Source organism: Salvia miltiorrhiza, chromosome 4 (genome assembly GCF_028751815.1).
Source record: "Salvia miltiorrhiza cultivar Shanhuang (shh) chromosome 4, IMPLAD_Smil_shh, whole genome shotgun sequence".
NCBI classification, from domain to species: Eukaryota; Viridiplantae; Streptophyta; class Magnoliopsida; order Lamiales; family Lamiaceae; genus Salvia; species Salvia miltiorrhiza.
The window spans coordinates 474,937-500,858 of record NC_080390.1 but is presented as its reverse complement, the minus strand read 5'-3'; the positions used below and the strand labels follow the sequence as shown (position 1 = coordinate 500,858).

The window sequence follows — 25,922 nt, the reverse complement described above, 5'->3', positions numbered from 1 at the left end:
CAAAAGTATTACAAAAATCATAGTAAAATTTATTATTTATATTAAATGTTTGTGACCCATTCATAATTATCTCTATTTTTATTTAAAACATAATCATCATTTTTTTAAAAAAAATTATTCTTTTTTATATTTTATTATAAAGTATTTATTTATTTCGAAACATTTGTAGCCTATTCAATTGGGAGAGAGTCTTTATTTAAGTGTGTTAGCAAAGGAAAGAATTCGAAATCAAAGGCTGTGAAATTCGGCGAAGTGAAGAGTGAAATTGGTCGGGAAATTATGCGACTCTGTAAATATGCATTGATTCGCCGGTGGATTCTTTCCGGCGAGAAGATCAGTTATGGCTCCAGACGCTTTGCCTCTCTCTCCAGCAATCCCCTCATTGATGATTCTCATAATTTAGTCAGTGCTCTCTCTCTCTCTCTCTCTCTCTCTGTGTTGGAAAAATGAACCGTTTTGATTGGTGGATTGACGCTCAGGTACTTGTTGAGGGCAAAGCAAGTTCAAGAACAGCAATTCTCAACAGACCCGCATCTCTCAATGCTCTGAACACCTCTATGGTTAAGTTTGATTCTTATTAAATTCACTTTCGATGAATTTAATGTTTTATTTATTTAGTATCTGGTTGCTCTAAATTCATTTTCATATCTAATAGTGTGAGTAGTACTATTTCAACTTGACTAGAGACCTTAGCTCAACATGAACTTGTGATGCTCTGTCATGTCCTGTGTTAATTTCCTTAGGAAATTGGATGTTTGCTTAGATATTGATTTGTTTTTTCGTGAAATAGCTAAGTTTGAAATGATTTTTCAGATATAATGCTTGAAATGCTTCCATCGCTAAGTAGGATAAAGTAAACTTATTTTTCTGATTGATTATTTTGATTTGTTCTTGTGTTAGTTCTGGTCCTTAAATTATGTAGCTTTAATATATTATGCAATGCAGGTTGCCAGGCTTCAGGAGTTGTATAAAAATTGGGAAGAAGACCCTGGTGTGGGTTTTGTTGCTGTGAAGGTATTCCAACCAAAATGTATCTGTTGCCTCAGTGGCATATTTCTATAATAGTTGTGGTGGTTTTATGTTTGTTTCCATACAACGCAATGTCTCAAATATGGTTTGAATATTAAAGGGTGGAGGCAGGGCTTTTTCAGCTGGTGGAGATATTGTTGCTCTTTATAATCTGATGAAAGAAGGTACTATATTTGCCATTTCTTTTGCCTTCCTATCCACATGGAATGATCTTTATGTAGAGACACCACCAACCAAAACAGACATCCACATGTGTGTGCATGCATTTATATTATTATGGGTCTGTAGGATTAGTAGATCTATAGCACGCAGTTGTGTTAATGTAGGAACTAATGCTGTTGTGCTGACAGCTAAAAACTTAAACGAAGGACATGAACTATAATCCGGAGAGGGTATTTGTCTGCACTGTGAAATATTAACTAGCAACAATATGATGTAGTTTAAGGAATTTATTCAATATATATCTCTATGTAAATAGTGTAGCCTCCTATATAACGAATTAGTAAAATCTTGAAGAGTTCCACAACTTTTATTTGAATTGATTTCAAAAAAATATACTGTAGCAGCCGATTCATGAAAGTGGAAATATGCAATTTAAAATGCTCATAAGAATGATTTCCACTAGACTTAGCATCTGGTGATAACTTGCAGAATTATACTATTTATGAGAACATTTATTCGTAAAGCATTGTTCTTACTCTATGTATACTCATTTTTTCTATCTCTTAATTGACTACGATTGGTAATAATATGAGCCACTAACATAATAGCTATCAAAAAAATTGTAGATACAAGGAATGCTGGTCTCATCTATGTTGTTTGTTTCTCACTTGAAGCTATAAAACAATGAGTAGCTAACTATGTACAAGGTGTTTCTAGTATATGTTCCTTATGCGTCCAGGAGTACATGATTCTGCTCTGATTAACATACACTTAATTATCTTCACGTTGTCCGTGAATAACTTATGGATGACCCCTGGCATTACAAGTGAAGTGACTGTTTGCTGCCATACTTTTTTTTTATATAATTATTTTCACAGTAATATGATCTTGATCAAACTCTTCTACCTGAAAAACTGGTGATGCTGCATATCTTCACTACCGTATTGTTTTTTATTTTATCTTATGTTTTTTTTTTTCATGAAAATAGTTATACGTTCTGTTTTTACACATGCAGGAAACTTAGAAGAATGCAAACAATTCTTTTGGACTATATATAGCTTTATATACTTTCTTGGTACTTATATGAAGCCACATGTAAGTCTCGAGCGACAAACTTTTATTTCCTTTCAACTGGTCATTTTTTTTCAATATCGCCTCTGCCTATCATTCTGAATTCTTTTATTAGCAATTGTATTTTAGTTTATTTTGAGTTGTGTACTTGTGCTCGAATGCATTTGGTTTATTATCTTGTATATAAAACTCTATTCCACTTTAGTCCCTTAATGCAGCATGCTCTTAGATCTCCTGTACTTCCTTTAGTTACCATTTAAAAGAATTTGCAGCATGGTTCGGTTATCAGTGTTTCTTCTCTTTTTCCTTTTTTCGGATTGTTTACTAAATTAGATTGGCCAATTACTTCTCAGATGATGCATTTATTATGGCTTAATATAAAGTTCTTCAAATAACTTGAATGACTTTGTACTTCTTTCAGGTGGCTCTCTTGAATGGGATCACAATGGGTGGTGGGGCTGGAGTTTCCATCCCTGGCACATTTCGGCTTGCAACTGATAAAACTGTATGAGATAGATATACATATTGACTTTTGGCTTCTCTTCATTATTATCATTCTTTCAAGAAATTTGCAGATCTGTTAAAGTTCTACTCGTTTTATTATGTGTTTATTCAATTATTAAGTTGAAATATACTGCTGTATACTGTTGTCAATTGTCATGTAATTGCATATTTTGTGTCCTAAGAATTCTTTTGAAGAAGAAAAGTGAGAAATGGTACCATTTGTCATGCACTATCTAATATAGGCGCTGAAATAAAATATAAAGCACCTTCTTGAAATAAATAAAATAAAGTAAAATAAACATGTAATTTCCCTGAGTTTTTCCTTGTACTATGAGTTCAGATGTTAAGCAGTACTACATTCAGATGGAAACAAGTTAGATTTAGCAGGCTAATATGGTGTCCTAGTTTATGTTGTAATTTTGTTACTGCTCGCATAGAATGGCTTTGATATGTCCATGTTGTACTGGGGAAATGTATCTTGTACATAGATCCTTTTTAGGATACTAAAATTTTTGGTCATGTAATGCAAGTAACTTTTCTTTCTTTCTGTTACCTGGAACTTAAGCCAGACTTGTTCGGATTCCCACAGATATTTGCCACGCCGGAGACGTTAATTGGTTTCCACCCAGATGCGGGGGCTTCCTTTTACCTCTCTCATCTTCCTGGCTACATGGGTAATTATGTTTTCATTCTTCACACATCCCACTTTATATTGATACTATAACCTGACATTCTTGTTCAAATACCTTAAGATTAGCTGGATTATAACTTGTATTTGCACTATTACAAGTCAAACTTAATGTATTTGTTGAATTGTTCTTGAATAAATATATGAACTTGTAATGAACTTTTATCTGCAGCACATACATATAAGTCAAAGCACAACTATTTTTGGAATTTTGCGCTTGAAGTAGTATATGAACTTGTAATAGACTTGTTTCTGCTGCAATACATCATCAGAAACAGTCAAATATAGTTTCACATTTCTTGAGTTAATTCTTTACATTTCATTGATTTTATTTCTCTTCATCCTATCCTTTATTCGTCAGAATTGTCATTTGTGTAACACACTTTCCCAGAGTACCAGTAATCAAGCTGGCAGGTCATATATAGTTGATTCTTTTAGATTCATTAGGTATTTGTTTTGAGATAGCATCGTATACTTCGATTTCTCTGAGTTCAAATGTCTTTGTATTGCGATTTTATCTAGATGGAAAGTTAATCAGGGAAATTGTTATGCTTGTCCCTGGAACCATCAGCTTTCGCCTTCTAACTGGTGTAGCAGTTAAGTCTCAATGTCTATTATCTATTCCAGGTGAGTACCTTGCATTGACAGGGGAGAAGCTGAATGGAGCAGAAATGCTGTCATGTGGGCTTGCTACTCACTTTTCTCCAATTGCGGTCCTTCCTACTGTCCATTTCTTTAATTCGAATATGTGTTTGGTGTTCCTACCTGATGCACTTCATCATTTTGCAATTTCATCATATCATTTCTCATCCATGATCCCTGCAGAAACTTCATTTGGTCGAAAAACAACTAGGAAAGTTGGCCACTGATGATCCCTCTGTTATTGAAAGTTCCTTAGGAAACCAGGGAGATACAGTCCATCCAGATCAAACTAGTGCAGTTCACAGGTACCTTTCCAGTCTTTTGAGTAAGTTGCCAATAATCGTAAAGGGTTCCATAAACTAGTGCAAAATGAGTTTCATAATCCTTAAATGTTGAAGTGATCGGTACAATCCTGCTCCGATTAAGAATCCTGTCATTTTTAATTTTCACTGGTGGTAATGTATGCTGATTATTTGGTCTAATATTATTCTGTGGTTGGTCAGGATTAATTTACTTGACAAATGTTTCAGCCACGACACGGTTGAAGAAATCATTGAATGTTTGGTAAGCTTAATAGTGTAATCATTTGCACTTCACAGTTTGTACTTTCTGTACTCTTTCTGATGAAGCCGGGAGACCATATATGATGACAACCTATACGACAAAAATCAATATTGAAGCATCGTTTTCTGCATGATACAAAGTATTTGAAAGGGCTTTTCCAGTTTGATCATGCAAGAATGTAGTATATGATAGTCTGAGCTATAAAGTTCCCCAGGAAATGGAGGCTGCTAAGACAAATGACACATGGTGCGTCTCGACTTTGAAGAAACTGAAAGAAGCCGCACCATTAAGCTTGAAGGTTTCACTAAAATCTGTAAGCCCATTCAAGATCTACTCAGTCGTTTCAGAAACATATGTCTTCTCCCTGCTAATTACCTTTAATTCCTGTTCCAGATACGAGAAGGTCGATTTCAGACCCTTGATCAGTGCCTTACTCGTGAGTATAGAATGTCCCTACAAGGAATTTGTGGCCGGATAACTGGTGATTTCCGCGAGGTATGTATGACATTTACGAATACCAGTCACCCGAATCTACTTGTTTTATCATGAGATCACCGTCGTCCTTCCCTTTTAGGGTGTTCGCGCAAAGTTGGTTGAGAAAGATTTCAACCCCAAGGTAAACTGATTCCACTTCCCATTCATTATACAGACAAATCCAAATGATTGCCATTAATTCTATTTTCTGCCACTAATATTCGAAAATATATGCAGTGGGATCCTCCAAGCTTGGAACATGTATCTGAAGACATGGTTGATCAATACTTCACTCCTCTCTTTGCATATGAGCCTGAACTGGAGCTTCCCACAAACCAGCGTGAAGCATTTATTTAAAATCTTGGGTGAAATAATTATGTTTCTGCTACCAGTGATCCTTGTATACTGTAGAATATAATCAGAGAAATGTCATCATGTTTATTTTTCCAGCATTTTGTCCCAGTTCAAAAATAAAAACAAAAATAAAAATAAACAATAGCAAATCTCTTCATCTCTATTATTGTTTTGGGGCATATATTACAAAAAGCTCTCGAGAGCATAGTCACAAATATTCGTATGCAAACACGTCGTACGTCACTCAAAAATTGAACGAAGACTAATTTTGTCTCCTCAGTAAGGGTGATCTATCATATCCTAAGTACACGAGAAATGCGGGAAATGAATAAACTTGCAATGTAGCACGTTGTGTCGAGTGCTTCAAAGTTATTGTCCCGATTTTGTAGCGTTGTGAGCATTAACCAGTTGCGTTTGCACATCCTGGGAAACTTGTGAATGTTCCAAGTATTCCATGGTGAATTCACCTTTTCCCTGCAACAAAAAATTTATTGTGTCAACTGAATCGGCTCCCCCACTAGTTTGAAATTCTTCGACTGCTTTACCTGAGTCATTGAACGAAGGGCTGTCGAGTAACCAAACATATTGTTGAGAGGTACCTGAAGTCAAGATTTTAAACGAAACTCAGATAACGCATAATAAGTCTCGAAATCCCATCAAACAGGATGAAACGAACAGCAAAGAAGAACAGTATAAAATGTGGTACGTACATGTGCAGTTAGTACACAATCATCTCCTTCCTGGTCGTTCCCTACAATCAAGCCTTTTCTCCTGCGTATCATAATAGTTTTTGTAAGCTGGAGTTTTGCGTTTCGCTTTCCAAGTTTAGCCTTTCAACTTCACAAAAACGAAAAATGCAAGGAACACTAACTTGTTGATATCACCGGTGACAGTGCCCTGGAATTCTGTGGGGAATTTTAACTCTACCAACATCACAGGCTCCATTATAACAGGTTTTGCAATTGTATAGCACTATATCATAAAATTAAAAAGAAAACAGAGATCATAAGTGAACACAAGAATTAGCCAAAAAAGGAAAGGATTGGACCCTGATAAGAGGCTCTGGCGATGAGTAAACAAGAGAAGAAACAGATATAAATGACTGCTTATCAAATTTCAGTTCTGCTTCCTAAAAGAAAAACCTGTCTGAAGGCGTATATCGCTGCCATCTTAAATGCAAGTTCACTTGAATCCACGGTATGGGCCGCCCCATCAGTCAAAACTATACGGATATTTTCAACAGGATGGCCAATAAGGGAACCCCTGCACATGCAAGCATATTCAGATATTATGGATGGATGCAATACAATAACTAGCAACCCATGTATAGAGCAGGCTTGTATTTCTGACATATGTTCATTTGCTAGCATATTGTACCATGCTGCTTAAAAAGAAAAAATACCACTATCTCCATACAGATATAATGATGATGGCTGATCACAACTTTGGAAAATTGAGTAATATAGAGAGATAAGGTCAATACATACGAGTTCACAGCTTCCTTGAAACCTTTTTCAATTGCTGGGACAAAATTTGGAGGTATAGCTTGTCCAACAAGATTGTTCTCAAACTCGAACTTAGTTCCTGAACCTGGTGGTAGTGGTTCCATATAACTGTCAACGAAGAGAAAAAGATGTAAATTTGTGTAATGGATAGTCAACGGGGAGAAAAAGAAAGAGAACAAGGTAACAGCAGTTCCTAGTCTATATACAGCTTTGCAAAAAATTGTAACTAATGGAGAATTGGGACATTACAGTACTGCATAATACAGCACAGAGGAGATAAATAAATTTCAGTAACAGAGGGCCAGGTTGAGAGACTTACCCAATAACCCTTCCATATTGACCTTGTCCTCCACTCTGCTTCTTATGAAGATAATCGAACGCAGCACGCTGAGTAATTGTCTCTCTGAAATTGACACGAGGCTTCCCAACAGTTGCTTCTACCTTAACATTGCCAGAGTCAGATAAATCATGAGAACGATACCAGGTTTTTTGGGTAATGACTAATGAGCTAAACTTTACATGATCAACCAAAAAAGCAATACCTTATATTCCCTCCGCATGCGCTCAACATAGATGTCCAAATGGAGCTCACCCATTCCAGAGATAATTGTCTGTTCAGAAAACCATTGTAATCAAAATGCAGAACCTATTTCCTTTATATACAATCAACATCAAGGATATGAAGGAAAAAAAAAGGTCGGTTAATGAAAGAAAGTTGTACCTGCGCACTCTCAGCATCTAAACCAACACGGAAAGTTGGATCCTCTCTCTGGAAGCGATTCAAAGCTTTTGAAAACTACACACCAAAGATGCTTAAGTCCACAATGAGAAGTGATAGCATCTAGGCACACAATCATCTAACCAAAGCTGAAAACAAGATAAAATCTATGTAGTTAACTCACATTCCCTCCAGAATCTTTAGAAACTGCTGATATTGCTAAAGACATAACTGGCTCAGGCACACTCATAGAGGTCATGGTATATCTGACTGAACCATCAGTAAATGTATCCCCTAGCAAGAGCACATTACAGAAACAAATTAACTATAGATTGTGGAATGGAGTTAATAAGACTTATGGTAAAGTTATATGTGGGACCATTTAAACTAAAATCAAAGAGGAAAAGGGTCTCTGTGCATAAGTAATAGTACCTGAAGCACAATCTACACCAAATACAGCAACTATTTGTCCTGCATGAGCTTGTTGAATATCCTGTAAAATGGAAGGGTAATGGATAAAAGAATTAGAAAACAAAAAAGAAAACCAAGAGGAGAAAAAAAAATATTAATAATATCTTTTGAATGTACAGCTGTCCAACATGTAAACAGTAGCAACATGCCATAACATAAGAATAAAAAACCTATGGAGAACACTATTTAGTACATTTATTAAAACATAGAGTACACAGGGACCATCATCCCTAACATTCCAAATATTCTCCAATCCAATGATACAATATCAGTATCTAGCAAAATCTAAACTGCAGTGACAGTCAATCAACTAAATTCTTATTGGAAGTAATAATTCTTTTGTATCAAATGCATGATGAGAGACACGTTCATTCTTCCAAGAAATGCATAAATCTCATTCACCACAAAAAAACACCCGAGCTGCATCAGAGAATCAATCACTAACCTCCATTTCATTTGAGTGCATCCGCACCAATCGAGGAACCTATTGCAATGTCCAATACAGAATCAGATTATAGCCATCCAAAAATGAATATTTACTTCATAATCACAAAGCTAGTATACTATTTTAATACAACCCTACCTTGACTTTCTTCCCTGTGTTTACATTAACTATAAAATCACCTTTCTTAATGACACCTTCATAGATTCTGCATCAAGAGAATAAGTCAGGAGGCATATTAGTAATTGGGGTAACAAAAGAATGTCCCTCGGAAATTAAAATGAAGAAACCCCGAAACATACGGAATTGGTATTGGTAAATAATACCTTAAATACGTCAACTGGCCAAATCGCCCTTCCTCCAATTTGAAAGCTAAGGCAACAAGAGGACCAGCAGGGCTTCCTGATAGCGTAACCTACAACATTGGAAAGTGAAGACTCTTATCGAATTCATAGCCTGTAGATTATGATAAAAAATATATATATATTGAACAAAAAGTAAGGAGTACCTTTTCTTCATTCTTAGATTGATCGAGAGCCTGGTTACTAACTTCAGTTGGACAAGGCAAATAGCTAAGTACACCATCAAGAAGTGGTTGAACGCCCTGAACCATGATGTTACAAAAGAATAGTGAGAATTACATATTAAGAAAAATGCTGGGTGAAGAAAGGTCTAGAGAGCGTTAAGAAATTTCAACAAGGAATAGCCTTTCTCAGTCATGTAAAAAGAAGGTATTGCAAACATGATAAAATAAGGCTGAGAATAGTTTCAAACTTTCAAATCAATACAAGTAAAAGAAAAGCTATGTGGTCCGTTAATACAATAATACTAGAGCAACTCTTTTTGCCTAGCCTTAAAATAGTTTAATAGAGTTAAGTATGTTCCATTTAACAGAGTACACTTCAATTCAATTTCCACAGCTTCATAATTTTTTTTTGCCTGATTAGAATTCACCACTTCTGGTTGAATGATGGAAGCAGTTGCCTTGCCGCTCATGACATATGATCTACTTTCTTCATTTATCAATAATCATTGTTTCATTTAACAGTACATATTAGTAAAATGTGTTGTATTGGATGAATATGGCAGTAACTCAAATATAAATACTTAGATCTATTACACCAGGTTACAATAATTATACAGATAGAGTCCATATTATTTCTCCTTGAATCCACCTCAAAGGCCAAGAGGATCAATGTAGCAGTGTCAGAGCACAGGTGAGGAGTGTTAAAGTCAATCTACTACTTGTCAGCTTATGAAATGACATCTTGTACAGAGGGGATATGCACACACAACACAGCAAAGGCAAACAATAGTCATCCCCTAGAGTAACAGAAGAAAAGCTTGACAGTGAAGTAGCAAACACTTGTAATTCAACAATGCTTAAGATTAATGAACTCACCTTGTTCTTGAAAGCACTACCCATGAACACTGGCACAAATTTCCGTGCTATGGTAGCTCTTCGGATTGCTTCCTATAGAACAAAAAAGCTTATTAAAAAAAAGTAACACTTTGTCACCGACTTGATCAAGTTTTAATACAAAAAAAGGTGGATGCAGAAGCACAACAATAAGCTCAAACACAATAGAGATGCTGCAGAAAATGGCTTTAGAGATCATAAATGTTCCCAGAACTAAAAATAGGAAGTAACATTACGATATCTGCTGGAAATGTCGAAGAAATAAACCTCAAGATCAGCAGCCAATATAGGCTCATCACTAAGAAACGCCTCAGCAAGCTGGTCATCAACCTCCGACACTATTTCAACCAACTCATGTCGTTTTTCCAGAGCAAGCTCATTGAGATTAGCAGGAATATCTTCCGTCACAATTTTCTCACTGCAAAAGATTTAAATATATATATATATATATATATATATATATATATATAAAATGTCAAACGGAAGCACACTCTATGCATCAGCCATAAGCTAGAAAACAGACCCACTGGAACCATGAAAGTAGTAAGCTTTCATTTTGACTAAGTCAATTAGACCCTTGAAGTCATCCTCCAAACCAATTGGCATCTGCACAGCAGCGCTGTGGTGTCGAAGTTTGGCTCGTGCCTGTATATATAGAAAGGAAGAACAGATAAGCTCATGGCTGACATAGTGTTTTCACAAAGTTTTCGCCTGCATATTTTACTTGGTGCCTCTCAATAAACGCGTTAGGCAACTAAAGCCTGAGCTAAATGATAAACTTATTGTCATAAGGGAGTAAGGGACATCACTTGATGCTGGATGCCATTACAGTTTACACATAGCAGAAAGATATCTCCGTAATAATAATTACGATGACTGGCCAAAGAATATGGATAATGAAATTAATTACCATTTATTATGAGAAAATTCCCATTATTTTTTATATATATTCAAAATTAGACTTAGATTCCTTACATTTGGAATCATTTGTGATGTCATGTGAATCTCTGGAAACATGTGAAAACTAAATTAAAAAAAAAAAAAGCTTCACACAGGGACTGCTGCATAATAAATGAGATAAAAATATCTTCTTTGATGAATCACGAACTAAAATTGAGTAGTTTATCTAGTGGAATAGATAAATGGAACCACTTCTCTTTTGGTTCCTCGTGATGCACAAAACATGTATTCGTATCTGCCCCAAGGTTCAAGGTGGACTTCAATTACCAGATATGAAATTTAAAAATTGCCAAACCTGATTGAGCACTTTCCATGGATCAGCCCCCATCCGGTCAAGCTTGTTAATAAAAGCAACTCTAGGAACCTCATATCTTCTCATTTGCCTATCAACTGTAATCGACTGACTCTGAACACCACCAACGCTACACAAGACAAGAATGGCACCATCTAGCACGCGTAAAGCTCTCTCGACTTCGATAGTGAAATCAACGTGACCTGGTGTGTCAATTATGTTAACCTGAAACAACAAACAAGAAAGTCAACTCGGAAACTAGAAACAAAATTTCTCGAGACATTTATATCGTTTTTCAACTAGAAGCACACACCTTAACCTCTTAATTCAAATCAAGAATCATACAACTAATGACTAAATCATGAATTTCGAATTATAAGATAAAAGTATAAATGCAAAGGTAAATGATTTCGCATCGTATTACTTTTACACCAAAAGTAAACTGAATTTTGATTCAAAAGAAACCTGGTAATCCTTCCAGGTACAGTAAGTAGCAGCGGATTGTATAGTAATCCCTTTCTCTCTCTCCAAATCCATGGAATCCATTTTCGCCCCAACTCCATCCTTCCCCCGCACCTCATGAATCTCGTGGATCCGACCCGTATAAAACAGCACTCGCTCCGTGAGCGTGGTTTTACCCGAATCGATGTGAGCAGAAATCCCGATGTTGCGGAGCTTCTGCATAGACTCCTTCCACCACACCTCCTTCTCCTCCCTCAAGCGTGCGGCGGCGGCGCTCCCGGCGGAGAAGTAGCGGAGATGGAAATTCCCGGGGATCAGAGCGGCTCTGGAGGTCTGCGTCGACGCGCCGATGGAAGACGCGCAGATGGAGTACAGTAGGCGCGTCGTAGAGGATCGGACCGAGCGGGCTGCCATTTTCGTTTGAGGGTTTTGGGAAAAACCCTGCGCACTGTCAACGACGATGAGTAGAGAGTAGAGTGGAACTAAAAGGTTTTGGATATTTTTTTAGCAGGTCCTTTTCGTCATTTCAGTTACTTAGCTTCGTCCCACTCCAATAGGGATGAGTCTATGCTGAACCCTGTTCACGAGAACACTGTCGTTAAGATGGCGACACGTGGATCGTACTTTATGAAGAAGCCCAGACCGATTTTTTTTTCACAAGCCCAGACCCAGACCGGTTCAGAGTAGCCGTTTTTTTTCCTTTTTTTTTTGCTCAGCTTTTCCTTCTAGGCATAGAGAACTGTTATTAAAATACGATTTTATTGCAAAACAAAAAACCTAAAAAGAACCCAAGAAAGCACAGGCGCGATCAAGGGGCCGAGCCTCATTAAAACCTTGTTACACAAAACCCCATGGGAAAAACCGTAACAAGGAAAAAGAGTACTCGTCTAGGGAAATAAGAGAAGCAAAAAACCAAGAGAGAAAGCAGCCATGAGGGTGGGAGTGCATCGGGAACTCCGGCCTAACCATCGTCCCCATGTAAACCCGAACCCCTCAAAGCTGCCAGGAAACGAGCAAAACAGCAGACAAGGAACAACAGCAAACGTGAAGAAGGACCAAAACGCAGCAATCAACTCCCACTCCAAACACCCATCTGAGCCAAACCGCCATCTGTTCGAAGAAATGTCTCTTAAAGAAAGTAAGCAAAAGGCAGCTCTAGGAAGAAACTCGCCCCACCTGTTCGTGGAAAGAACAACGCACCCGACGATCAAGATCCACCTCCATTTGACCACTGAATATTAGAGTAGTTTGTTATAGCAGTAGCCCCAGCTACAAACACAAGATTCGCATCCTTTTGGCCACCATTACTTGGAGTGGCAGATTGTGCCTGCGATCTGATTGTTTGGCATTGGGATATAACTTATAAAGAATGACCATAAAAAAAGAGCATAGAAATTCCACAATATGTTACTGCCATTGCAAAGACCAGCACATAGATTTTGTTACCAGAATGAATATGAAGTCACCACCACCAAAAAACCACTTTGTCCTGTCATAAAAGATGGCAATATTTTCGAAATCACAGGTCACAAACCAGATAGCAAAATAAAGAAAGACCACAAATTCCTCTGATAAAGATAAGGTTTGGCAATAATTACATTTCAACAACAAACAGTTTGTAGGAAACTTAAAATAGGTTTTCCTCACACCCAACAAACAATAGACAACTCTAATTTCGCTACAATCAAAAAACACTAATCAAGCAAAAAAGGGTTTTCCCACAACTCGCCAGAAAATCACTCAAACACACACACACACACACACACACACAGTAACTACCTGGTGATCGAGCTCCGAAATCAAGGAATCTAAGCCTCCTGGCATCGAGACAGGCCTTCTTACTACCGGGCAACTTTAAAACAGCTTTGCCACATGAAAAGGGTTTCGGAAACGGCACGCTCCGAGGAATGCTGCTCACTGTCGGTGACTGCATGCAGCGGAGCTTCATTGCTGCCGGATAATAGCAACAAACAATTATCCGAGATAATTTAATTAAAATTGAGCTTTGGTTTTTTGTTATGGAGTAGGATATAGGAATGTCATCTCGATACGATCACGTTTTTGCATGTTCTATTGGTCCCCGTTGAAGCGCTAACTTTGAAACTGAATTGCAGGCCACATATTTTTATTTTTTTAGGATGACGAAATTACCAAATTTTGTTCAAGAATTGGATTGGGCCGTTTTCTTCCCAAACTACTAACTTTTCCTTTTTAAAGCTTTATTCTTTAGATTTTTTCTTTCTTTTTATTACTGTATTTGTATGTGCGAAATTAAACTCAGATGAAAAACATATAATTCACGTTGGTCCAATATAGTTTGGTAGGAGTCAGTTGAAAATATTCAAGCCCGAGTGTAACTTTGGTGTATTAATTGCCGGGGGAAAAAAATATAAAGATTACTCGAATATGCTTTTCACATAAGTTTTTAAAAATTATAATCAGAAAATCACTTTTTGAATTTTTTAACTAAAATATCTGTAATTTTTTCATTTTTTAAAAAATTTATTTTCAGCGTCGCTGTAATTGAAGCACACATTATTAATATTGAATTGCAGAAGAATTTTAGGTGCATGCAATATTTTTGGAGAATTCTTTCATCTAAAAGTTATGTACTCGTTCATACCAGAGACAGAAATCCAGAGCAGTATAATTTCATTTCTAAGGTAAATAACTTTGAAAATATACAAATTGCTTTTAAGAATTGGTACAACTGAGTGAGAGAGTGGGGAATACTAACAAATCATGTTATTATTCAAGCACAGAATCCTGTTGTTTTTTTTGGTCAGAAAAAGTGAATATATAAAACGGGTACCAGAGGTACCAAAGTTCAGGAATCACAAAGGACAAGCTACATGAAAGGCAAAACACCCAAGCACCAAACAATGAGACTCACGTCCAGCTCTATAATTTTAAACGCTTTATTCCAACTCCAGAGTCGACTCTTAATCTCTTGAACTAGAGGATGAATCTACCAAACCTTGCCTTCAAAACGACCTTCGTTCCTCCCTTTCCAAAGAAGCCAGGTGGTACAAATCCACAGCGCTTTAAGGAAATTACATCTCTTCTTTCCGCCGCCCAAATTGGAAAAAGAAAAGAAGTGTTGAATAATACCTTGAGGACGAGCCGTACTAATCCCGAGCCAATTCTGGATCTCATCCCAAACCATCCCCGCTTTGGGACAAAGAAGAAACAGGTGGTTTGCTGTCTCCGGGTTTGCTACACACGAACTACAGTAGCTCTCCTCAATCACAATCGGAATATTCCTCTTCAACAGCTCGTCACAAGTCGGAAGTCTATTTTTAAGAAGCCTCCAAGCAGTAACCTTTGACTTATGAGGCGCTGGAACCTTCCACACCTTGTGGGAAGCTTTCTTGGCAATGAGCGACGTGGAGCTTTCGGCCGAAGTCTCCATCAGGATGGCATAAGCCGATTTCGTAGAGAAGACACCATCTGTGGTCGCCTTCCATTTCTAGCAGTCCGTCGTTCCTGCATTCAGAGAAAAGGAAGAAATGGCCGAGAGCAGAGTGTTAAGCTCCCCAAGGTCTCTCCCGAATAATTCCCTCATCCACTTAAGATCCCAAATCCATTTCCCGTCATCCCATCTCCCATAATCCCGGATAACTGCTTCTTCATTAAGGCACAACTGAAAAAGCCTCTGACAAACAACCCGCAAAGGTTTCTCGCCAGCCCATCTATCGAACCAAAACTGAGTTGTCTGGCCATTCCCGACTTCTCTAGACAAGTTATCCCAAAACCACCCACCACTCTCGCCCCCCCACCCCCCAGCCACAATATTCGGCCACCATCCACCATTTCCGTTTCTATCTCCAGCACACATCATTCCCTTCTCTCCCCACTCCAAGTCACCGTGAATCGATCTCACAATCCTTGCCCACAACAACTCCTTTCCCCCTAGATACCTCCAAATCCATTTCATCACCAACACACAATTAAAACTTTCTAGATTCCTAAAACCCAGACCACCCTCTTCTTTTTTGGCACAAAGATCACTCCACTTCACCCACGAGATTGCATTCGAGTCCCCATTCCCTCCCCCCCACAAAAATTTACCACAGATAGAATTAATCACCTTCACTGTTGTCTTAGGAATGAACGAAAAGGAAAGTTGGTAGATAGGAATCGCCTGCAAAACCACCTTCACCAAGGTAATTCGCCCCGCCAAGGAGAGCTTTCGATTCTTCCATCCGGTCACTTTCTTTTTAATTTTTTCCTCCAGGAATTTCCAGTCAACTACACTTCTGCAACGAGCCCCAACTTTAATTCCAAGATATTTGAAGGGCAAATATGATTGTTTACGCGATACTCCGGCGTTCGAGCTTTTGAAGTGGGAAACAGTTTCGAAGGGACAGAAGCACGCCGGCTCGAAGCCGCGACCCAACGCACGTGGCGGAAGACGGTCAGGAGCAGCACAGCAGCGAGCCCCGAGCCGCCTGTCGCCGCTTCCAGCGGTGGTTGACTCAGATCCGGCGATAGGTTCGAATGCCCAACAATTTTCACCCAAATTCAGAAAACTAATTCTCAAAATCAAATTTCGAAAATTTCTAATTCCAAATTAAATTTCAATTTCGAAATCAGATTTCAAAATCAAATAATTAACCCATAATTAATTAGAACACAAAAGCAATTATAAATCGAGCCCCGGGCTCTGATACCACTGTTGAAAATCCTTGACATCATCTAATGATACACAGCGGAAATAACAGTCAAGGAAAAGATCTAGATTTACAATTGATTCATGTGTAGAGATTACAAACACACGACAACAGTTAGAATAACTTACTTGTTGTGTAGCAAACAATCCTGTAGCAATTCTTCTAACAATCCTGCAGTTAAATCCACTACTATGGTATCCACGCATATTGCAGATTCGATGCAGGAACAATTCCCGATGCACAATTCAATCATCGAAAGCTAGGAAATCTCCGATTGAATTCTATAGTGCTCTAAGTGTTTTCTCTCTTGTGATTTTACGTATCTCACGTGTGTTCTTCTCTTAGACAAAAGAAATATATTCCTATTCTTATAGGAATAAGACACGCCTGTAAACCCTAAGTTAAACAGGCCAGGCTTCTCTTTTGTCTCCAATTAATTAATCCAATAGTCAAACTATTTACAAATTAATTAAAGCTTATTAGAATATATCAAATATATCCTAATCTAGTCCACATATCTTTCAGTCCTAGATAGATCATGCGTATGTATTTTTCAAAAAGTGAATTTTGTGTTCATTATTAAATTTGATGACGTAATTTGGATTTTGAAATATTAACAATTTAAAAATAAATATTGTACAAATACTACAACACTTCAAAATTGAAAGGGACCAGAGCAACCCTTGTTCAACTAGATAAATTTAAAGACAAGTTGGACTTTCTTCCACCTAGATTTTCCTTATTCGTAAAATAAATTTAAAACTTAAGTAGTGTTTCTAAAATTTAATTAGGCGTGCACCTAGGCAACAAGCTACTTAATTTGAACAAGGGTTGCTCTGGTCCCTTTCAATTTTGAAGTGTTGTAGTATTTGTACAATATTTATTTTTAAATTGTTAATATTTCAAAATCCAAATTACGTCATCAAATTTAATAATGAACACAAAATTCACTTTTTGAAAAATACATACGCATGATCTATCTAGGACTGAAAGATATATGAACTAGATTAGGATATATTTGATATATTCTAATAAGCTTTAATTAATTTGTAAATAGTTTGACTATTGGATTAATTAATTGGAGACAAAAGAAAAGCCCGGCCTGTTGAACTTAGGGTTTACAGGCGTGTCTTATTCCTATAAGAATAGGAATATATTTCTTTTGTCTAAGAGAAGAACACACGTGAGATACGTAAAATCACAAGAGAGAAAACACTTAGAGCACTATAGAATTCAATCGGAGATTTCCTAGCTTTCGATGATTGAATTGTGCATCGGGAATTGTTCCTGCATCGAATCTGCAATATGCGTGGATACCATAGTAGTGGATTTAACTGCAGGATTGCTAGAAGAATTGCTACAGGATTGTTTGCTACACAACAAGTAAGTTATTCTAACTGTTGTCGTGTGTTTGTAATCTCTACACATGAATCAATTGTAAATCTAGATCTTTTCCTTGACTGTTATTTCCGTTGCATATCATTAGATGATGTCAAGGATTTCCAACAGTGGTATCAGAGCCCGGGGCTCGATTTATAATTGCTTTTGTGTTCTAATTAATTATGGGTTAATTATTTGATTTTGAAATCTGATTTCGAAATTGAAATTTAATTTGGAATTAGAAATTTTCGAAATTTGATTTTGAGAATTAGTTTTCTGAATTTGGGTGAAAATTGCTGGGCATTCGAACCTATCGCCGGATCTGAGTCAACCACCGCTGGAGGCAGCGACAAGCGGCTCGGGGCTCGCTGCTGTGCTGCTCCTGACCGTCTTCCGCCACGTGCGTTGGGTCGCGGCTTCGAGCCGGCGTGCTTCTGTCCCTTCGAAACTGTTTCCCACTTCAAAAGCTCGAACGCCGGAGTATCGCATAAACAATCATATTTGCCCTTCAAATATCTTGGAATTAAAGTTGGGGCTCGTTGTAGGAAATTCCTGGAGGAAAAAATTAAAAAGAAAGTGACCGGATGGAAGAATCGAAAGCTCTCATTGGCGGGGCGAATTACCTTGGTGAAGGAGGTTTTGCAGGCGATTCATATCTACCAACTTTTCTTTTCGTTCATTCCTAAGACAACAGTGAAGGTGATTAATTCTATCCATGGTAAATTTTTTTTGGGGGGGGGAATGGGGACTCGAATGCAATCTCGTGGGTGAAGTGGAGTGATCTTTGTGCCAAAAAAGAAGAGGGTGGTCTGGGTTTTAGGAATCTAGAAAGTTTTAATTGTGTGTTAGTGCTGAAATGGATTTGGAGGTATCTAGGGGGAAAGGAGTTGTTGTGGGCAAGGATTGTGAGATCGATTCACGGTGACTTGGAGTGGGGAGAGAAGGGAATGATGTGTGCTGGAGATAGAAACGGAAATGGTGGATGGTGGCCGAATATTGTGGCTGGGGGGGGGGGCGAGAGTGGTGGGTGGTTTTGGGATAACCTGTCTAGAGAAGTCGGGAATGGCCAGACAACTCAGTTTTGGTTCGATAGATGGGCTGGCGAGAAACCTTTGCGGGTTGTTTGTCCGAGGCTTTTTCACTTGTGCCTTAATGAAGAAGCAGTTATCCGGGATTATGGGAGATGGGAGGACGGGAAATGGATTTGGGATCTTAAGTGGAGGAGGGAATTGTTCGGGAGAGACCTTGGGGAGCTTAACACTCTGCTCTCGGCCATTTCTTCCTTTTCTCTGAATGCAGGAACGACGGACTGCTAGAAATGGAAGGCGACCACAAATGGTGTCTTCTCTACGAAATCGGCTTATGCCATCCTGATGGAGACTTCGGCCGAAAGCTCCACGTCGCTCATTGCCAAGAAAGCTTCCCACAAGGTGTGGAAGGTTCCAGCGCCTCATAAGTCAAAGGTTACTGCTTGGAGGCTTCTTAAAAATAGACTTTCGATTTGTGACGAGCTGTTGAAGAGGAATATTCCGATTGTGATCGAGGAGAGCTACTGTAGTTCGTGTGTAGCAAACCCGGAGACAGCAAACCGCCTGTTTCTTCTTTGTCCCAAAGCGGGGATGGTTTGGGATGAGATCCAGAATTGGCTCGGGATTAGTACGGCTCTTCCTCAAGGTATTATTCAACACTTCTTTTCTTTTTCCAATTTGGGCGGCGGAAAGAAGAGATGTAATTTCCTTAAAGCGCTGTGGATTTGTACTACCTGGCTTCTTTGGAAAGGGAGGAACGAAGGTCGTTTTGAAGGCAAGGTTTGGTAGATTCATCATCTAGTTCAAGAGATTAAGAGTCGACTCTGGAGTTGGAATAAAGCGTTTAAAATTATAGAGCTGGACGTGAGTCTCATTGTTTGGTGCTTGGGTGTTTTGCCTTTCATGTAGCTTGTCCTTTATGATTCCTGAACTTTGGTACCTCTGGTACCCGTTTTATATATTCACTTTTTCTGACCAAAAAAAACAACAGGATTCTGTGCTTGAATAATAACATGATTTGTTAGTATTCCCCACTCTCTCACTCAGTTGTACCAATTCTTAAAAGCAATTTGTATATTTTCAAAGTTATTTACCTTAGAAATGAAATTATACTGCTCTGGATTTCTGTCTCTGGTATGAACGAGTACATAACTTTTAGATGAAAGAATTCTCCAAAAATATTGCATGCACCTAAAATTCTTCTGCAATTCAATATTAATAATGTGTGCTTCAATTACAGCAACGCTGAAAATAAATTTTTTAAAAAATGAAAAAATTACAGATATTTTAGTTAAAAAATTCAAAAAGTGATTTTCTGATTATAATTTTTAAAAACTTATGTGAAAAGCATATTCGAGTAATCTTTATATTTTTTTCCCCCGGCAATTAATACACCAAAGTTACACTCGGGCTTGAATATTTTCAACTGACTCCTACCAAACTATATTGGACCAACGTGAATTATATGTTTTTCATCTGAGTTTAATTTCGCACATACAAATACAGTAATAAAAAGAAAGAAAAAATCTAAAGAATAAAGCTTTAAAAAGGAAAAGTTAGTAGTTTGGGAAGAAAACGGCCCAATCCAATTCTTGAACAAAATTTGGTAATTTCGTCATCCTAAAAAAATAAAAATATGTGGCCTGCAATTCAGTTTCAAAGTTAGCGCTTCAGCGGGGACCAATAGAACATGCAAAAACGTGATCGTATCGAGATGACATTCCTATATCCTACTCCATAACAAAAAACCAAAGCTCAATTTTAATTAAATTATCTCAGATAATTGTTTGTTGCTATTATCCGGCAGCAATGAAGCTCCGCTGCATGCAGTCACCGGCAGTGAGCAGCATTCCTCGGAGCGTGCCGTTTCCGAAACCCTTTTCATGTGGCAAAGCTGTTTTAAAGTTGCCCGGTAGTAAGAAGGCCTGTCTCGATGCCAGGAGGCTTAGATTCCTTGATTTCGGAGCTCGATCACCAGGTAGTTACTGTGTGTGTGTGTGTTTGACTGATTTTCTGGCGAGCTGTGGGAAAACCCCTTTTTGCTTGATTAGTGTTTTTTGATTGTAGCGAAATTAGAGTTGTCTATTGTTTGTTGGGTGTGAGGAAAGCCTATTTTAAGTTTCCTACAAACTGTTTGTTGTTGAAATGTAATTATTGCCAAACCTTATCTTTATCAGAGGAATTTGTGGTCTTTCTTTATTTTGCTATCCGGTTTGTGACCTGTGATTTCGAAAATATTGCCATCTTTTATGACAGGACAAAGTGGTTTTTTGGTGGTGGTGACTTCATATTCATTCTGGTAACAAAATCTATGTGCTGGTCTTTGCAATGGCAGTAACATATTGTGGAATTTCTATGCTCTTTGTTTATGGTCATTCTTTATAAGTTATATCCCAATGCAAAACGTAGAAGTGAAAGGTGTTGGTTGCTTAATGGTGCACTTGACAATTAATGCACCTCTTTTTTTGTTCTCTTCTACTCCCTCCGTCCACCAATCAACTACCCATTTACCTCTAAAATTTTGTCCACCAATTAACTATCTACTCTGCTTTTTGGACATAAATACCCTCCCTTACTTTTTAAATTACTACACTTTACCAATTGGACCCACCACACTCTACCATTACTTGTCTACTTAATCCAATTTTGATGTTAATTAAATGGAGTAGGATATTTTAAATTTCCCGTTTATTTATTTTCTGAAAATTTTATTTCCAATTTATTTATTTTTGGAATTTTCAGTATATTTATTTATTCATTTTCGAATTTTCAGTTTATTTATTTTCTAAAAAATTTATTTTCCAATTTTTAGTTTATTTATTTAGTTATTTTCTGAAAATTTAAATTCCGGTTTATTTATTTTCTGAATTTTCAGTTTATTTATTTTCGAATTCTCAGATTATTTATTTATTTATTTCCAGTTTATTTATTTTCCAGTTTATTTATTTTCTGAAAATTTTAATTCCAGTTTATTTATTACCAGCTTATTTATTTTCTGAATTTTCAGTTTATTTATTTTCAAATTTTCAGTTTATTTATTTATTTCCAGTTTATTTATTTTTCAGTTTTCAGTTTATTTATTTATTTATTTTCTGAAAATTTTAATTCCAGTCTATTTATTCATTTATTTATTTCCAGTTTATTTATTTCTTTATTTCCAGTTTATTTATTTTCTGAATTTTCAGTTATTTATTTATTTTCGAACTTTAAGTTTATTTATTTTCTAAAAAATAATTTTCCAGATTTTAATTAATTTATTTATTTATTTTCGAATTTTCCGTTTATTTATTTATTTAATTCCAGTTTATTTATTTTCTGAATTTTCAGTTTATTTATTTATTTATTTTCGAATTTTCAGTTTATTTATTTATTTGTTTCCAGTTTATTTATTTATTTTCGAACTTTAAGTTTATTTATTTTCTAAAAAAATTATTTTCCAGTTTTAAATTAATTAATTTATTTATTTTCGAATTTTCAGTTTATTTATTTATTTATTTCCAGTTTATTTATTTTCTGAATTTTAAGTTTATTTATTTTTGAATTTTCAGTTTATTTATTTTCTAGTTTTCAGTTTATTTAATTAAAGAGTAAAAATAGAAAGAAATAAATAGCTTATAAAAAAAAGAACACTTTAATAAGTCAAGGCATTAAAATAATGCCAAATAGCTAATGAAAGATTAGTAAAAGTAATCAAAATATATTAACACTACCCTTTTAGTCTTTTACACCACCTTTTTCAGCTTTCTTAGTTTCCGTGCCGACCATCAAATGGGTAGTTGATTGGTGGACAGAGGGAGTATAAGGAATCACAACAATCAGATCGCAGGCACAATCTGCCACTCCAAGTAATGGTGGCCAAAAGGATGTGAATCTTGTATTTGTAGCTGGGGCTACTGCTATAACAAACTACTCTAATATTCAGTGGTTAAAGAATGACCTTGCACAGTTCTCTATGCCTAGAAGGAAAAGGTGAGCAAAAAAAAAAAAAGGAAAAAAAACGGCTACTCTGAAGTTCTGAACCGGTCTGGGTCTGGGCTTGTGAAAAAAAATCGGTCTGGGCTTCTTCATAAAGTACGATCCACGTGTCGCCATCTTAACGACAGTGTTCTCGTGAACAGGGTTCAGCATAGACTCATCCCTCCAATAGGCTCGTTTTCCTTTTGTGGGACGTCCCACTAAAATACGTTCGTTTTTCATTTTGAGTATCACTTAATTAATGTGGACTACGCTATTCTCCTTTTTAAAAATTAAATTTCTTAATTTTCGGATCCAAAATAAGTGAGTCTGGATAATTAAAAATAGTAACTCCGGTCACCAAAATTGGGCGGAGAAAGAACTATCAAAATTAATGTACTATTAAATTTTATAAAAAATAAATAAATTAATGTATGAAATAATTAAGTTTTTTAAAAAAATATTAAATACTAAATTAAGTTTAAAATATAAAGAATAATTTTAAAAATAGAAAGACTATAATTGTGTAGACGGACACAAAATAAATTCGAAAAAATAATGGACAATTCTACATCATTTGTTCTTTTCCTTTTTCTTCTTTGCTTACTAATATGGAACTAGAAAACGAAAGTCATTTTTCGTGCAAAAAATAGAAAAACCTTTTTACATTGTGACTGGAAATTCTGTAATTTCTTGATTGAGATAAGAAATAATGGAAGAGATACATACGCATACATTCAAGTTAGTGTGCGTGTGCTGATCAATCTCATGTGGTGTGTGACTTTTAAATTTTTTTATTTAATACTTTCAAAAAAAAAAAATCAACTGCTGCAAGAGAATAAAAGTATGATATATTTCCAAAAAATATTCGCTTGTAAGATGTTACGTTAGAAAGCAAACTATGAAAAATATCGAAGACCAGCATATGCTTCATCTCACTCCCTTTATTTACCCAAAGAAACTACTTTCCCCCTCAAAAAATGAAAGTTTTGAGCTTAATTTTTGCTACAAGGAATTTCACACAGGTTGCAACTGCAAATTATTTTGTTCCCCACTCTGCTGCGAGGTTGATCCTTGATCCTGATTCTCAGCAGCCTTCATCTCCTGCCGTGGTGGCGGGTTTATCACGGTCGCCTCGGACGCAACGCCCTCCGACAGATGACTCTTCATCTCTCTGTGCTCCTGGCATATCGCACACCAGTGGAGGCAGCAATGCACCATACAAGGATCACAAGGTGAATCCTGCAATTTTAGTATTAGCTCTTGATGAGTTATAGCTATGTGGTTTGAGGATTTTGGTTTCTGGTTACCTTTAGGTGATACTTTCTCTGCAACAGTTGTCGGCCCATGCCGGTGTAGATGCCGCAGACCCACCATGCGAACAGCAAGCCTTCGGTTAGGAGGCAGGCTGTGTCCGGATCTATGCCGTTGCATGCTGCTGTGGCAATAGCAAGAGCAATGCCACCTTCAATGCATACTGCGTGGCCGATGCACGCGCTTCGCTCAGGGATGTCATCGTTCAAGGTTGCAACATTGCGCCCGAACAGGACACAGGGGCAAAACAATCCAGTTAGGCCTGCATTTGGAGAAGATTGAAACCATTTTCCTCAAACAAGATCAAGATTGGAGTGGGATACAGAACCAGATTCAATGACTAGAATCACATTGTTGTCAAATGATTAGAAGTAGAGTTGCCAGTTTAAGCATGGATCAAATCACACAGAACGAAGAAAGCAAGGGCAACATGTCAAACACAATCAGCCTCCTATGAACTACACAATAAGAAACATTCCTAAAACAAAACTATCATTGCAGAGTCATGCCATGCCCTGTAGTTGTTAAAGAATCCATAGATTGATATATTTCCAAGATAATTCTGGGCTGCTTCTGCAATACTTACAACTGTCACGATCTTCAGTGCAGCCGAAAATCCCAGTTACCCAATCTTCATCAGCCGGGGGCGAGTAGCTCGGTGGTAAAGTTTGTCCACAATGTTCACATCTAGGAGCATTTATCTGATGGGGGAAGACATCAGCAGGCAGTTAGAAACATAAAAAGCAGAACATTTAAACTTGAAGAATTTGAGATTGGGTATGGTGATTTTGAAGGTCAGATCCTACATAAATCAAACTCACACTCCATGTTTAACCAAGCTGCAGATCACTAAGCAGGAAAAATCATGATAAAAGTTAACCAGCTAAAGACCACATTATCTTAGAACACACTTCCATAACCCCCAAATTCAATCCCTAATAAACCGGCACGTTCAGGATCAATTTTGCAGAACTGAATAGTTTTCCATTGATCAAAGCTGCTATGATTTGCTGATGAACATTAAACATTGAAGTTTAGCTTTCAGTATGCAATACATCTATGATCTACCATCGTTAATTAGTAAACTTTCACATTATGCGTAGAATTAATTACACCGTCGTCACTGATTGACAATCCAAGGAAAATGACTGATCACAACTACACTGCAAATGCAGCTAATTGAGAAATTCCAAAATCACAACAGATAAATCCACAGATCAATCGAACTACATGGATCCCCGTGAGAATTCGTTGAAAAATAGAAATAAAAGTGAAAAATGAGGTTGCATGTGCGTACCGCTGCGATATCAATGGGCTGATTGAGTTCGCCTGGGGTGATTTCCTGCAAAGATTTCTGGTCTTTCGTCAGCTTTACGTATGTCCCCTCCGCCATCTCCGACCACCACTCACATTCACCTTCAAATATTCACGTTAATTGACATTTCTCATCGTTTTTAAAAAAGCTACCAAGAGATGCAGATCGTGTGTAGCACACAGAAATCACGCTGTGCGAAACAGACCTTTGCTGCTTCGTTGAAAACGCGAATTGCTTCAAATGTTGTAAACGCCAATGCATTAAACCACGTCGTGTGTCTTCGCCATGGAATCAACTCTCTCTTGTCTGTCTCTATATATTTTATTATTTTGTTTAAAATATTCGATCATAAATAGAAAATAATATTGTGCACGCGTAATATTAATATGAGAGTTTCATGAAAAGACAAGCTAAAAATACTCGATTACATTAGCTTGACAAATTGCAATAATAATCATATCGAAACAATGAAATACATGTAATCAACATTTCGAGAACAA

General features: G+C 37.0%; 3 protein-coding genes across 3 annotated transcripts; 1 reads left to right on the top strand and 2 right to left on the bottom strand.

Annotated features, from left to right (window-relative positions):
- Positions 1-23: 23 nt before the first annotated feature.
- Positions 24-5,651, top strand: LOC131021090 (3-hydroxyisobutyryl-CoA hydrolase-like protein 1, mitochondrial). The gene is made up of 14 exons (XM_057950181.1): positions 24-402; positions 480-560; positions 946-1,014; positions 1,130-1,193; positions 2,207-2,286; positions 2,684-2,767; positions 3,356-3,440; positions 4,082-4,167; positions 4,280-4,401; positions 4,600-4,660; positions 4,875-4,973; positions 5,054-5,155; positions 5,235-5,276; positions 5,372-5,651. The coding sequence occupies exons 1-14, from the start codon at positions 280-282 to the stop codon at positions 5,489-5,491; spliced, it is 1,218 nt and encodes a 405-aa protein (XP_057806164.1). The 5' UTR covers positions 24-279; the 3' UTR covers positions 5,492-5,651.
- Positions 5,624-12,274, bottom strand: LOC131021089 (elongation factor G-2, mitochondrial). The gene is made up of 20 exons (XM_057950180.1): positions 11,762-12,274; positions 11,300-11,521; positions 10,568-10,689; positions 10,312-10,462; positions 10,027-10,098; positions 9,133-9,228; positions 8,951-9,039; positions 8,766-8,832; positions 8,628-8,666; positions 8,144-8,204; positions 7,896-8,005; positions 7,715-7,789; positions 7,536-7,604; positions 7,313-7,434; positions 6,976-7,101; positions 6,631-6,751; positions 6,360-6,460; positions 6,199-6,259; positions 6,034-6,087; positions 5,624-5,962 (listed from the first exon to the last, which is right to left on the bottom strand). Exons 1-20 carry the CDS (start codon positions 12,170-12,172, stop codon positions 5,858-5,860), a joined length of 2,274 nt encoding a protein of 757 aa, XP_057806163.1. The 5' UTR covers positions 12,173-12,274; the 3' UTR covers positions 5,624-5,857.
- An 11,351-nt stretch (positions 12,275-23,625) lies between these two features.
- Positions 23,626-25,775, bottom strand: LOC131022796 (cell number regulator 6-like). Its single transcript, XM_057952321.1, has 5 exons — positions 25,628-25,775; positions 25,405-25,523; positions 24,694-24,808; positions 24,104-24,369; positions 23,626-24,035 (listed from the first exon to the last, which is right to left on the bottom strand). The coding sequence occupies exons 2-5, from the start codon at positions 25,498-25,500 to the stop codon at positions 23,811-23,813; spliced, it is 702 nt and encodes a 233-aa protein (XP_057808304.1). The 5' UTR covers positions 25,501-25,523; positions 25,628-25,775; the 3' UTR covers positions 23,626-23,810.
- Positions 25,776-25,922: the final 147 nt, after the last annotated feature.